General features: G+C 46.2%; 1 protein-coding gene across 1 annotated transcript in view; it reads right to left on the bottom strand.

Annotated features, from left to right (window-relative positions):
- NUP205 (nucleoporin 205) overlaps positions 1-15,229 on the bottom strand; it is a 1,281,456-nt gene that overhangs the window by 855,340 nt on the left and 410,887 nt on the right. Inside the window, exon 16 of the mRNA XM_030216143.1 lies at positions 6,935-7,055. Coding sequence (XP_030072003.1) covers positions 6,935-7,055 — 121 coding nt within the window. The remainder of the gene's footprint in view (positions 1-6,934; positions 7,056-15,229) is intronic.

Below are 15,229 nucleotides of genomic sequence, written 5' to 3'. Positions count from 1 at the left end.
TCACCTTAAACGTAGATGGCATACATTCCTCTATGCAAAGAACCTGCATCCTGCAATCTCTTAAGAGGGGACATGTGGATGTTGCTCTGCTGCAGGAAATGCACTTCAGCAAATTAGAACATCTGAAACTCAAGGAGGACAGGGTAGGTGCGCTCTATTATGTTGCTTTTAATAAAAGGCAGCGGGGCACAGACATATCAATTCATAAGAGGATGGCGTTTGTTCTACATACCCTTTATCAAGACCTGGAGGGCAGATATGTATCAGTGGATGGAGAGCTCCAGGGCATGAAAATAGCTTTTTGTAGTATATATGCACCCAATGTGTACTCCCATCAGTTTTTTTGCCCAGTTATTAGCACGCCTTGCCCCCCTAGATGATTATCAACTTGTTACTGGAGGTGACTAATTCCATAAGTGATCCCACCATTGATAGTAAGTTCTCCTAAGAAATCAGCTAGGGACCAAGAAGCCAGAACAGTAAATTTGCTTATTAACTCATTAGGAGTTTTTGATGTGTGGTGCATGTTACACACGGATGAGAAAGATTACACTTTTTACTCCCACCCACGTGGGATTTATGCCAGACTTGGTTAGAACATTCTCTCTCAGACCTCTTAGGTAGAAAGCTGAAATCCAGATCCTCCAGGGTAGCATTTTCTGAAATGCTACCTGTGCCACGCGCAGGGCCCAAGAGACAGGCAGAGCTCCAGAGTCTCAATGCGTGGATGAGACGATGGTGCAGGGAGGAGGGCTTTAGATTTGTTAGGAACTGGGCAACATTCTGGGGAAGGGGGAGCCTATTTCGAAAGGATGGGCTCCATATTAACCAGAGTGGGACCAGGCTGCTGGCATCGGCGTTTAAGAAGGAGATAGAGCAGCTTTTAAACTAGAAATGGGGGGAAGGCTGACAGTCGCTCAAAAGAGCATGGTTCGGGATAAGGTATCTTTCAAAGATATCACCATAACAGGGAAGATAGAGTATCCTGATAGTGAGGTTGCAAAAGAGATTGTAGTAGATCGGGTATCTTTAAATAACAATAAAAATCAGACAAAAGATTGCCAATTAATACTGTCAAGTACTAAGCATGATGTACTTAGGAACAACAAACATAGTTTGAAATGTCTATATGCGAATGCCAGGAGCCTAAGAAATAAGATGGGGGAGTTAGAATATATTGCACTAAATGAAAAATTAGATATAATAGGCATCCTGAGACCTGGTGGAAGGAGGATAACCAGTGGGACACTGTCATACCGGGGTACAAATTATATCGTAGTGATAGGGTGAATCGGATTGGTGGAGGGGTAGCATTGTATATTAACGAGAGCCTTGAATCAAATAGATTGAAAATTCTGCAGGAAACAAAACACTCCTTGGAATCACTGTGGATTGAAATTCCATGTGCAAAGGGGAAAAGGATAGTGATAGGAGTGTACTACCGTCCGCCTGGCCAGGACGAACAGACGGATGCGGAAATGTTAAAGGAAATCAGGGACGCAAACAAACTGGGCAACACAATAATAATGGGGGATTTCAATTACCCGCATATAGACTGGGTTAATGTAACATCTGTACACGCAAGGGACATAAGATTTCTTGATGAAATCAAGGACAGCTTCATGGAACAGCTAGTTCAGGAGCCGACAAGAGAAGGAAAAATACTAGACTTAGTCCTTAGTGGTGCTCATGATCTAGTGCAGGGGGTAACGATACGAGGGCCGCTTGATAACAGTGATCATAATATGATCGGTTTTGATATTGGCATTGAAGGAAGTGAAACTAGGAAATCAAGTACGCTAGCGTTTAACTATAGAAAAGGTGATTACGACAAAATGAGAAAAATGGTGAAAAAAAGACTGAAAGGAGCAGCTCGCAGAGTAAAAAACTTGCATCAGGCGTGGATGCTGTTTAAAAACACCATCCTGGAGGTTCAGGACAAATATATTCCACGTATTAGAAAAAAGGGAAAAAAGACTAAACGTCAGCCGGCGTGGCTAAACAGTAAGATAAAGGAAATCATTAGAGCCAAAAAACAATCCTTCAGAAAGTGGAGAAGAGAACCAACTGAAAGTAACAGGATAGATCATAAGGAATGCCAAGCCAAATGCAAAGCGGAGATAAGGAGGGCAAAAAAGGACTTTGAGAAGAAATTAGCGTTGGAAGCAAAAATACATAGTAAAAATTTTTTTAGATACATTAAAAGCAGGAAACGGCCAAAGAGTCGGTTGGGCCGCTGGACGAAAATGGTGTTAAAGGGGCGATCAAGGAGGACAAAGCCGTAGCGGAGAAATTAAATGAATTCTTTGCTTCGGTCTTCACCGAGGAGGATTTGGGGGGGGACACCGGTGCCGGAAAGAATATTTGAAGCGGGGGAGTCGGAGAAACTAAACAAATTCTCTGTAACCTTGGAGGATGTAATGGGTCAGTTCAGCAAGCTGAAGAGTAGTAAATCACCGGGACCTGATGGTATTCATCCCAGAGTATTAATAGAACTAAAAAATGAACTTGCGGAGCTACTGTTAGAAATATGCATTCTGTCCCTAAAATCGAGTGTAATACCGGAAGACTGGAGGGTAGCCAATGTTACTCCGATTTTTAAGAAGGGTTCCAGAGGAGATCCGGGAAATTATAGACCGGTGAGTCTGACGTCGGTGCCGGGCAAGATGGTGGAGGCTATTATTAAGAATAAAATTGCAGAGCATATACAAAAACATGGACTGATGAGACAAAGTCAGCACGGATTTAGTGAAGGGAAGTCTTGCCTCACCAATCTAATGCATTTTTTTGAGGGGGTAAGCAAACATGTGGACAATGGGGAGCCGGTTGATATTGTATATCTGGATTTTCAGAAGGCGTTTGACAAAGTGCCGCACGAAAGACTCATGAAGAAATTGCAGAGTCATGGAATCGGAGGTAGGGTATTATTATGGATTAAGAACTGGTTGAAAGATAGGAAGCAGAGAGTAGGATTGCGTGGCCAGTATTCTCAGTGGAGGAGGGTAGTTAGTGGGGTCCCGCAGGGGTCTGTGCTGGGTCCGTTGCTTTTTAATGTATTTATAAATGACCTAGAGATGGGAATAACTAGTGAGGTAATTAAATTCGCCGATGACACAAAATTATTCAGGGTCGTCAAGTCGCAGGAGGAATGTGAACGATTACAGGAGGACTTTGCGAGACTGGGAGAATGGGCGTGCAAGTGGCAGATGAAGTTCAATGTTGACAAGTGCAAAGTGATGCATGTGGGTAAGAGGAACCCGAATTATAGCTACGTCTTGCAAGGTTCCGCGTTAGGAGTTACGGATCAAGAAAGGGATCTGGGTGTCGTCGTCGATGATACGCTGAAACCTTCTGCTCAGTGTGCTGCTGCGGCTAGGAAAGCGAATAGAATGTTGGGTGTTATTAGGAAGGGTATGGAGTCCAGGTGTGCGGATGTTATAATGCCGTTGTATCGCTCCATGGTGCGACCGCACCTGGAGTATTGTGTTCAGTACTGGTCTCCGTATCTCAAAAAAGATATAGTAGAATTGGAAAAGGTACAGCGAAGGGCGACGAAAATGATAGTGGGGATGGGACGACTTTCCTATGAAGAGAGGCTGAGAAGGCTAGGGCTTTTCAGCTTGGAGAAGAGACGGCTGAGGGGAGATATGATAGAAGTGTATAAAATAATGAGTGGAATGGATCGGGTGGATGTGAAGCGACTGTTCACGCTATCCAAAAATACTAGGACTAGAGGGCATGAGTTGAAGCTACAGTGTGGTAAATTTAAAACGAATCGGAGAAAAGTTTTCTTCACCCAACGTGTAATTAGACTCTGGAATTCATTGCCGGAGAACGTGGTATGGGCGGTTAGCTTGACGGAGTTTAAAAAGGGGTTAGATAGATTCCTAAAGGACAAGTCCATAGACCGCTATTAAATGGACTTGGAAAAATTCCGCATTTTTAGGTATAACTTGTCTGGAATGTTTTTACGTTTGGGGAGCGTGCCAGGTGCCCTTGACCTGGATTGGCCACTGTCGGTGACAGGATGCTGGGCTAGATGGACCTTTGGTCTTTCCCAGTATGGCACTACTTATGTACTTATGTACCTCCTTTGCTAAGGAGCGCACAGCCTATATAGAGGATGCGGCTCTTTCAGATCATTCTCTTGGGGGCATAACCATTTGTCTGTGAGTGGGCCTGCTTGCTGGCGTATGAACCCCACGCTGTATTTGGGACTGTCACAGCTTCTCTAGGAGGGGAATCATAGCCCAAGACCTCGAACATCTCAGTCCAGGGCTCGACCTCCATCTCTAAATGAATCAGAATGGCAGCCGCCATTTTCCTGACAAAAGATGGAAAGGAAAGGTTCTCAGGTGCAGGATTTTCATCTTTCCTCAGGAAAGGAAGGGTCAAAAGAGATATCACAGGACTCCTCCTCCAAGAAGTACTGTTGATCATCATAAGACTCACATGAGCACGCTTCATTGCTGTCGGTGAAGAACTCCTAATGGGAAGGCCGAAATCAAGCCTGCCTAGATACAGAGGAAGCATGTCCTCGAGATGGGTGTCGAGGTGTCAGCTCCATCCTCTATTCAGGTGATGCTTCCTCCACCGACGTCAAGGGGGTGCCAGCACAGGAGGCTATCGACACCAGATCCACATGCGGCACCGGAATCAGAGACCTCAATGCAGGCTGAGGGCTTGGCAGGACAGTAGCCAAATGCACGGCAGGTGCAAAAACCCTGGATGCCGAAGCACTCTGATGTAAAAGATTTGCCAAGTGCTCATGAAATATGACCCATTGACCATTGGGAAAGACTGGGCATCGTGTCAAAGACAGGCGGATACTGAACTACCGGAGTCGAAATGGGTGCCGGGTCTTGGCTGCATGGAGACCTGTGCATCAGCACCTCTTATATGGAAGGGGGGGGGAATGGTCCTTCCAGCAAAGATGCTTTTCAGGAACTGAGGGTTCACTTGATGCCCCAGAGCTCCCGGCACCATGCATCAAGGGGGATCAATACTTTTTGGCCTTCGCATGATGATGATCATCAACGCTCCTCTGTGCCAGCAAGGACGCCACTGAATCTTCACATTGCCTTGGGGTCGGGTCCAATGATGACCGGTCCCAGTGGGCCCTGCACAGCATTCGGCATTGAGGCAGGTGAACACCCACTCGATGCACATCCATTCTCTGTGTCAGAGACAGGCCTAGCAGCCATATGGACTGATGCACCTGATGGCGATTTTAAAGATTTGAACCAGGCTTCAAAAAGTTTCTCACCGAGTCTCTCTTTTCTTCACACAAAGACACAGAGCACAGCTGGGAAAAGGGATGCTCAAGTCCCAAACGCTGAAGACACCATCTTTGCCAGAGATAGTCCTGTTGTAAAGCCACAGAGATCCTTCGATGACATGGCAGGGAAAACAGCCATGGCCAAATCAAATGACTCGATGATGGCAGAAAGGGGCAAAGCACCTGAAAACATTAGTGGGACAAGTCCCGAACGGAGCTCAGGCTTGAGAGTGCAAAAACCTTAAAAGTGTGTGGGGGGGGGGGGGGGGGGAACCTATTTAAATTAATAAGAGGCCAAAACATAAGACCAAAAAAAGAACAAGAGAAAGGAACAGGATAAAAATCTTCTTAGGAAAGCACTCTCTCACCAGACGGTGTCAGGAGCTGTGGAAAGGGTGGCCTCTCCTCAAAACGGATGAGAAGAGACTGAAGGTCCTGCGCTCTCACATTGGGCAGGAAGGCACTCTCACATACACGGTGGAGACACTGTGCATGATCTTAAAGCTTTATTAATAGCTTTTTTATGCTCCCCACCATGTGACGTGTATGACATCACCCACATGTGACAAAATGGCCAGCTTGTCCTTGGAAAAATTAACTGCCCCTTAAACTTAGCAATTGGTTGCACCAACTTTAGCAAAAATAATTTGTCTAATATCATTTTGTTTTTAAGGTTTCTGATAATATTAGACAAATGGAGAGATCAACCTTTATACCCAGAGGACTGCATGAACCTCACTTCTATCCCTGGTGGGCTATATTATGTAATGTTGGAACTCGAAATGCACAGCACTCTATAGTGCACAGCACTTTATAGTAAAAATTGAACTATAAACAATAGAAACAAACTGCTAGTGTGCTTGTTTGTTGAATACATTATTTAAAAATAAGCAAAACTGTGGTTAATGTTGTTGTCTGTGTATACTTCCTATGGGCCTCACAGGCTGAATAAAATTCAATGGCAGACTGCATTCAGCCTGTGAACCACAAGTTGCTTACTCCAGCACTATGCCAAAACATATATAAGCCACATTGAGCCTGCAAATAGGTGGGAAAATGTGGGATACAAATGTAACAAATAAATAAATAAAATATTATGTTAATACAAGATGTTGACTATTGAAGATTCACAGGAAATTTCTGACTTTCACTCAATCTGAACCCCAAATCTTTTACTCCTGCTTATATACAAAGCAATGACCATCATCTTTCATCACTCTTTCACCAGCCTGTCCCAAACCACCATTCTATTTTTTTTATTTTTTTTTTCATTTCAAGCTAAGTATCTTCCGTTACCCAAACATCCCACAGATTTACAGGGACTGCATTCTGGTATCCTGTTTCAAGCTAACATGCAATTCCTTTGCCTCTTTCTGATGTAACCCTATCTCCCTATCTGCTTGGGCTCACAGGGACAATATGACAGCCGCACCTAGTGGTTGTGCTCCTCGGCATGTGCATTCTGCTAAAAAGATTCTACCACCTCAGCATACACTAAAGATGCTCATTTCCCCTTGATCACTTTTGGATTGACTAAAAACTTGTATTTCTGTAGCAAGGCTCACTTGAGATGTAATTAAAAATTCCATATACAAAAAGTTAGGAAATCTACTACAATTTTCATCCTTCCCAAAAATTCAAGTAAATTGAGAGTACCTGATCACGGGTGAAGTCTCCCACAAGCTTCAATTGAATGTTGGAGTTACAGGAAATGTGGCACAAAATCTTTGCACTTTCAAATGCCAGTTCAGGATCACTGCTTCCATGGTACAGATACCTTTAAGAATAAAATCAAATACTGTAATAAAACTAATTAACAGAGAAAACCGGAAAAGGTGCTGAAGATATTAATCAGATTCTAAAATTTATCTTGCACAGTTGACCTCTGATGAGGCTTCAATATTAAGTGCAACATGTTAAGCAAGCTCTAAGAAGTCATCCTGTAAAGCTAATAAACCAGTTCCGCCTGGAGAAAACATCCTTCAAACATCACTTGTCTCTACTGTTTGGTCCCCATGTCAAAAGCACGTTTTCAGAAGGCAATTCTAAAAGGAAATTCCACATGTAAAAATTATTATACCTGTGTAAACCACCTATCTGAACACTAACTACCTATATGAAGGTAAAAGTACATGCTTTGTTTCATCAGCATGCATACTTTTAGCCAAATTATTGTGAAGGCCTTCTAAGGGCAGAGTTAGGACAGGGAAGAAAATACCATGTATGGGGAATAATATTCAGTTCACTGTGGTCAGCAGTTTTTAAGGCTGACCATCATGGGCAAAATTAACCTTAGGTATTCAAATGCAGGATGTGTGTGTGTGTGTGGGGGGGGGGGGGGGTCTGCCCTGGATATGGGCAGCAAGGAGATGCGACGAGCAGTCATGCGGCTGTCAGCGCTGCCAGTCTACAGTCAACTGCCCCCCCCCCCTCCAACAACTTCCTGTTCAGGGGCAGGGGACCGGCAGAGCCAACAGCTACGCGACCGCTCAGTGAACCCACCATGCGTGGAGCAGGGGTTGCACAGCCCTCAAGTGGCAACAGTAGTTATGCCACTGCAGGGCACTGAATACCTGGATATGTGCAGTCACCCATAAGTTAACCAGGCACCAGCCGATATTCAGACCAGTGCCCTGTAAACTTGGTGGATAAAGTTAGAACAGCTTTTCTGCTATATGGAAAAGAATAAAAAGCCTGAACTAAAATCTGAAGGATAATCAAGAAAAAAATTTCTGAATGAATGGTAAAAATTACATCAATATGTTTCAGTAAGTTAAATGACTTTTGAATGTTGGGCTACTATATATGATGTTGTTGCTGAAGTGTTATGCTTGTAATTTTTTTTCTTGAAAAACTAAGACTAAAAAAATAATTGAGATTCATCTCAGATAATGCAATTTCAAAAACAATTTCTAAACTAATATGGCAATCAGCTTCCCTAGTCAACATAATATTCTAAATAATATTTTGGATCCTAACATGTTATATGCAGATCTTACAAACTCCTCAGACATCAATTATTATTTATTTTATTTATTGCATTTGTACCCCACATTATCCCACCTTTTTGCAGGCTCAATGTGGCTTACAGAGTGTTGTTATGATATAGTCATTACATGATTTTAAATAGTCGGCAATAAGCTGAAGGTAGATGAGGATTTAAATGGAAAGGTGATAGGTAAGGTCGTGTGAGAGGTTTTTGACGCACTTGGGTAGTTTAGGAGTGGTTAGTTTCATTAGGATTTCTTTTGTAGGCTTTGTTGAAGAGATATGTCTTCAAAGATTTGCGAAAGCTGGTTAAGTTGTCCGTGGTTTTCAGGGCCATAGGTAGTGCATTCCATATCTGTGTGCTTTTGTAGGCAAAGGTAGTAGCATATGCCTGTTTGTATTTAATTCCTTTACAGCTGAGAAAGTTCAAATGGAGGAATTTGCGGGCTGATCTTTTGGCGTTTCTAAGCGGCAGGTCCACTAGGTTTAACATGTAGAGTGGGGCGTCTGCGTGAATTATTACAGAACACAACTAGACTCATGTATAATGCAAAAGAATTTGATAGGAAATCACCTAGCTTTCTCAATTACATTGGCATCCTATACATGGTTGTGCCCTTTTTAAGATTGCCAGTTTGATTTTTTTTTTTTTTAATTATTCACAATTTAAATCCATCATATATGCTATATTTTATTTTTCTTCCATCAGTGACAAGATTATTAAGAACATATAATCAGTTGAAATTACATTTTGCAAATAGTAGAAACCAACATTTTAAGAAGGGAAAATTAGGTTCTTACCTTGGTAATTTTCTTTCCTTTAGTCATAGCAGATGAATCCATTACAAGTGGGTTGTGTCCATCAACCAGCAGGGGGAGATAGAGAGCACTGAAAAACCATAGTGCCTCATGGCCAGCTAGCTCCATCTGCCTCTTCAGTATTTGAAGCTTCCAAAGCAGTGTTAGACTGCAAAGCATAACAACATGAACTTTCCTCACAGCGGATGAACGCCCCAAAACTGGAGCTATAATTCAAAGGAGGGAATGAACTCATCCTCCTGTAGGGAATGAACTCATCCTCCTGTAACTGAACAGAAATCCTGAAGACTGTTTTCCAACTTCTCCCAATGAGGGAACAAATCTACAGGAAAAACTGAACATAAAAGTAACATGAATCACATAATGAACCACTGAGGGAGGGCTCATGGATTCATCTGCTATGACTAAAGGAAAGAAATTACCCCACATCCAGCCTGTAATGTCGGGCAAAAGAGAGCTTCGAAGCCCAATTAGCTGCACTACATATCTCTTGAAGAGAGTGCTCCAGTTTCAGCACAAGAAGAGGAAATCGCTCTTGTGGAATGTGCCTTAAAGGCTTCAGGCGGAGGCCAGCCAGATAGCAGATATGCTGAAAAGATAGCTTCTTTGAGCCAACGGGCTATACGGGCCTTAGATGCTGGAGAACCTCTGCGCGGACCTGACAAAAGAACAAAAAGATGATCAGAGGTCCTGAAGGCATTTGACATGCGCAGATATTGCAACAGAGCCATTCGCACATCCAGAAGGTGCAACTGCCCATAGGCTTCTGGAAACTCCTCTTTAGAAAAGGAGGGCAGGAAAATAAGCTGGTTTAGGTGAAACGCTGAAACCACCTTAGGCATGAAGGAAGGCACCATACGTACCATTACTCCGGACTCTGAAAATTGCAGAAATGGGTCTCGACAGGACAGCGCATGGAGCTCAGATACCCGTCTCGCCGATGTCACGGCCACCCAAAAGACCGTCTTTAAGGTCGCATCCTTCTCCAAAGCTCGCCTAAGCGGCTCAAAGGGCGAACACTGAAGGGCCTTTAAAACTAACCCCAGGTTCCAGGCCGGACACGGGGCCCACACAGGAGGACGGAGCCGAAGCACCCCTCTAAGAAACCGTGTCAGATCCGGGCAAGCAGCCAGAGAGAGGCCAGCGACCTTCCCTCGAAAACATGCTAAGGCTGCCACTTGAACACGCAGGGAATTATAGGCCAAGCCTTTTTGTAAACCATCCTGCAAAAAGTATCAGCGAGACAGAAGCCCACATGGGTGTGATCGCTTTAGAAGCATACCAAGCCTCAAATTGGCGCCAAATCCTGGCATAAACCACGGAAGTAGAATGCTTGCGGGCTTGCAGGAGAGTGGAAATGACTTTACTGGAATATCCCTTGTATCTCAATTGCGCCCTCTCAATAGCCATGCCGTAAGACCAAAGCGGCAGGCGTCCTCCATGGTCACCGGGCCCTGTGACAACAGGTTCGGTACCAGAGGTAACGGCAGGGGATCCTCTACCAGCATCCACCGGAGGTCCGCATACCACGGCCTCCTGGGCCAATCCGGGGCAATGAGAACCACCTCTCCTTGGTGGAGCCAAATCCGCAGGAGAACTTGCCCTATCAAGGGCGACATACAGGAGGCCCTGAGGCCAGGGTTGAGCCAAGGCATCCAACCCTGCCGAGCGAGGATCTCTCCGTCCGCTGTAAAAGCACGGGACTTTGGCATTTCTACTTGACGCCATAATATCCATTACGGGGTTTCCCCATTTGGCATATATCTGCAGGAATACTTCGTCTGCAAGTTCCCACTCCGCTGGGTCGATCTGATTCCTGCTCAGATAATCGGCTTGCACGTTGCTCTGACCTGCAATATGAGCTGCTGACGGAAACTGCAGATGAAGCTCGGCCCAGTGGCAGATCTGCGCGGCCTGAGCTGCTAGTGCTATGCACTGAGTGCTTCGGCGATTTATGTAGGCCACTGCTATTGTGTTGTCCGACAGAACTCTGACAGCCAATCCTTCCAGGGTCAAATGAAAGGCCAGAAGCGCCTGGAAAATCGCTTTCAACTCCAAGCGATTGATGGACCACTCCGACTCCTCAGGTGTCCAAAGACCCTGGGCATGCCTTCCCCGGCAATGTGCACCCCAGCCCTTCAGGCTGGCATCTGTTACCACCAAGCACCAATCGGGGAGCATAAGCAGCATTCCTCGCCGCAGCATGCTGTCTGAGAGCCACCACTCCATACTGATCCGGGCCACAGGGAGCCACGTGAGTCTGCATTGATAATCCTGAGATATTGGAGACCACCGTTGAAGCAGGGAACACTGCAGAGGTCTCAGGTGCGCTCTCGCCCAAGGCACCACTTCCAAAGTGGCCGTCATCGACCCCAACAGCTGGACTATGTCCCAAGCTCGCGGGCGAGACATCCTCAGGAGCAGACGGACCTGGTTCTGAAGCTTGCACCGCCTTTGCTCGGGTAGGAAGACCATCCCCGAGGCTGTGTCGAACCGGACCCCCAAATATTCTAGAGATTGAGAGGAGGTCAGGTGACTTTTGGCTATATTGACGACCCAGCCCAGAGCAGTACTGAGACCACTCTGGCTGTAACCTGATGACTCTCTTCTGCAGAGTCTGCTCTGATGAGCCAGTCGTCTAGGTACGGGTGAACCTGGATACCCTCTCGCCTGAGAAAAGCAGCTACTACCACCATTACCTTGGAAAAGGTTCAGGGAGCTGTGGCGAGGCCAAAAGGCAAGGCCCAAAACTGGAAATGTTTTCCCATCATCGCAAAATGCAGAAACCTCTGGTGCGGGGGCCAAATTGATATGTGCAAGTAAGCTTCTTTCAGGTCCAGAGATGTGAGAAACTTTCCTGGCTGTACCGCCGCTATGACGGAGCGCAGGGTTTCCATGTGAAAATGCTGCATGTTCAGAGACTTGTTGACTTCTTTTAAGTCTAGGATAGGCTGAAAAGACCCTCCTTTTCGCGGCACCACAAAGTAAATGTAGTAATGGCCAGAGCCGCATTCGGCAGGAGGCACGAAGGAAACCGCCCCTATGTGAATCAAGCCTTGCAAGGTCTCCTCTACTGCCGCCTGTTTGACGGCAGAACCGCATCGGGACTCCACAAACACGTCTCTTACCGGGGCATTAAATTCTATTCTGTAGCCTTCTCTGATCAGGTCCAAGACCCACTGATCTGAGGTAATCTTGGCCCACTCATCGAGAAAGAGGGAAAGTTGCCCTCCTATCACAGGAATCGAGGAGGGGGCCGGCGCACCATCATTGAGTGGGTCACCCTTGAACTCCAGGTCTTGAGCCTGCTGCTGCAGAACGTTTGTCCGAGCGAAAGGAGTTCCTCTGCTGAAAACGGGCACGCAAAGTGAACCCAGCAGAACACCCCGGACGGTACCTTCTAGCTTCACGGAAGCAAGGTCTGTAAGAGGAGGGAACCGCCTGACCCTTGGAAGAAGGCCACGGCCTATCCTCAGGTAAGCGCTGGGGTTTGGCATCCCCCAGGCCTTTCACAATTTTCTCCAACTCCTCACCAAACAGGAGAAGGCCTTGAAAGGGCAACTTCACCAACCTTTGTTTGAGGCCATGTCAGCTGCCCAATGCCGTAGCCACAGAAGACCGCCACCGCTACAGCCATCTGCTTAGCCGAAGCTCTGACCAGATCATAAAGGGCGTCAGCCAAAAATGACAAGGCCGACTCCATCTGCAGTGCCACCTCCGTAAGGGGCTCCGCTCCATCTCCAGGCTGTTCCACTGCCTATTGTAACCAAGCGAGGCAGGCTCAAGCAGCTGCATACAGACGCCCGTAAGGATAGGCCTGAAATTTCAAAGGACATTTCATAGCTGCCTCCAGGCGATGGTCCTGCATGTCCTTCAGGGCAACTCCTCCTTCCACTTGGAGGGTAGTTTTCTTTGTCACAGCCGTGACCAGGGCATCCACTTTAGGCACTGCTAGGCGCGCCAAATGCTCCTCACAGAGGGTATAATTGCCCCATAGCCCTGGCGACTTTCAAAAGCCCCTCGGGGTCAGCCCATTGAGCCGTGATAAGCTCTTGGATGGAGTCATGCAAAGGAAAGGCTCGAGCAGGCTTGTTAGTACTTGCCATCCTCGGATTACCGGAGGAGGTCTCAGTACTCCCAGGGTCTTCTATAGAGAGGACCTGCAAGGCATCAGTAATAAGCGCTGGCAGCTAATCGCGGTGGAAAATCCTCACTGCGGAAGGATCATCTGGATCCGGTGGCAATCCTGCACCTTCTTCTGGCTCTTCAGACCACGAAGGCCAGCCAGACCCCTCAGAGTCTTCCCATCCCGACCACCGGGGGGGGGGGGGGGGGGGCACCACTCTCTGAAGGGGAATCCAACCTTCTGCACTTGTCTTGCGGCCATCTGTCAGGGGAAAACGCGCCTGACGGTAATCCAAAGCCAGACTCCACTGGAGGGGGATACAGAAAGCAGGGCCACAGAGGACCCCTGCGTAAGAGCTCTTTTTAAAATGTATGCATTATGCAGCAATAAAACAAATTCAGGGGAAAATGGCTCACCCTGGCATCCTGGTTCCAGTCCGGGGGATATTAGCCTCCACACGAGGCACCCCTCCAGGCTCAAACCCCTCCGCCTCAGCGGGGGTCGCGCCATGTTCGAAAATGGCGCCCGCTGCCAGCTCCACGGAGCGGGAAGGAATATCGCTCGCCATGCTCGGGCCAGCTCTAACAGAGCCCCGCTGCAGATTTGCGCTTGCCACAAACGGAACAGCGCTTAACTTTCACAGCAGCCATCACCGAAAGCGGCGGAAATTCAAAATGGCGGATTCGCACCAAAATCGTCCCGAACGCAAGCCCTCCCCGGAGGACCTACAAAATGCTCTTACCTCACCAGACCAAGTCTCCGAGCTCCGGTCACTTTTCTGGGATCACAGCGCCAAAGCGCAACGCAACTTATTATTTTTTTTTTTTAATGCTGTGAGGAAAGTTTGAGGCAACAGCGAAAGAGGCAAATTTCCAACTCCGGAGGATTAGTAGCGTGGGAAAGGCAGGGAAAGGGCAAACCTATGTGCCTGCATCCATAGCGTGGGCAAAGACAGGGACAGGGCTTGCCTATTTGTCTACTTCCACATCGGGGGCCGGGTAAGGCAGGGAAAGGGCTAACCTATTTGCCTTTAAAGTGGGCACCATCAGCCACAACACCCCTGCTACAACTGGCAAAAGCACAGGAGCCACCCCAGGCAGATTTTCTGAAGGAGCTTGAACAAGCTGCAACCACCCTGCTGGGGAGATAGAGAATACTGAAGAGGCAGATGGAGCTAGCTGGCCATGAGACACTATGGTTTTTCAGTGCTATCTCCAGTTTTCCATCCCCTGCTGGTTGATGGACACAACTCACTCGTAACGGATTCATCTGCTTGATGACAAGGAAGGTTTCTATTTCATTTTTACATCAGGGAGCCATGTTATGGAAAGACCTTCCTCGGGTAATATGTAATCAGGACTACCTTATTTTTCAATGCCTGTTAAAAATGTATTTGAAATATCATGTGGACTTTCAGAACCAAAAATAAGAGCAGGACTAGTTTGGACAAATCTGATATCGTACGGTAAACAAACAGGTAGAAAAGGTGACAGCAAAACACCTTGATACTATAGTGCATAAGGAGAAGGAAAAGGATGTGATAATTCCTATGTATATTTCTCTGAAGAGCTGTCATTTAGAGTGCTATGTAAAACGCTGGAGACTACCACTTCAAAAATATATAACGTGAAGATGTTAGTCCAAATGGCAGATAATAAAAGTCAGTTACCTTTTTCATAAAGCATATGGGGACAGATTTAAACATCTCAATATGTATAATTTGGAACAAAAGCAAGAGAGATGAAATATGATAATTTAAATACCTCAGTGGCATAAATGAACACCTCTGGAACACCTCTGGAACACCTTGCCAAGAACTATTCGAAGAGTCAGTGACCTTTTACCCTTCTGGAAGTAGCAAAAAACTCACCTCTTCAAGCAAGCCTACACGAATGACCTGACAATCTAGAAATCCTACCCGGATCAGACCATAAAGACAGAACCTGGAATATGCTCCCCTACTCAATCCTCTTTAAACTCATCCCTCTTCTAACCCCTTAATATTTTGCCTTACTTAC

The sequence above is a fragment of the Microcaecilia unicolor genome, chromosome 10, assembly GCF_901765095.1.
Source record: "Microcaecilia unicolor chromosome 10, aMicUni1.1, whole genome shotgun sequence".
NCBI classification, from domain to species: domain Eukaryota; kingdom Metazoa; phylum Chordata; class Amphibia; order Gymnophiona; family Siphonopidae; genus Microcaecilia; species Microcaecilia unicolor.
Note: the sequence above shows the minus strand (reverse complement) of the source record. Positions and strands in the feature narration are given on the sequence as shown.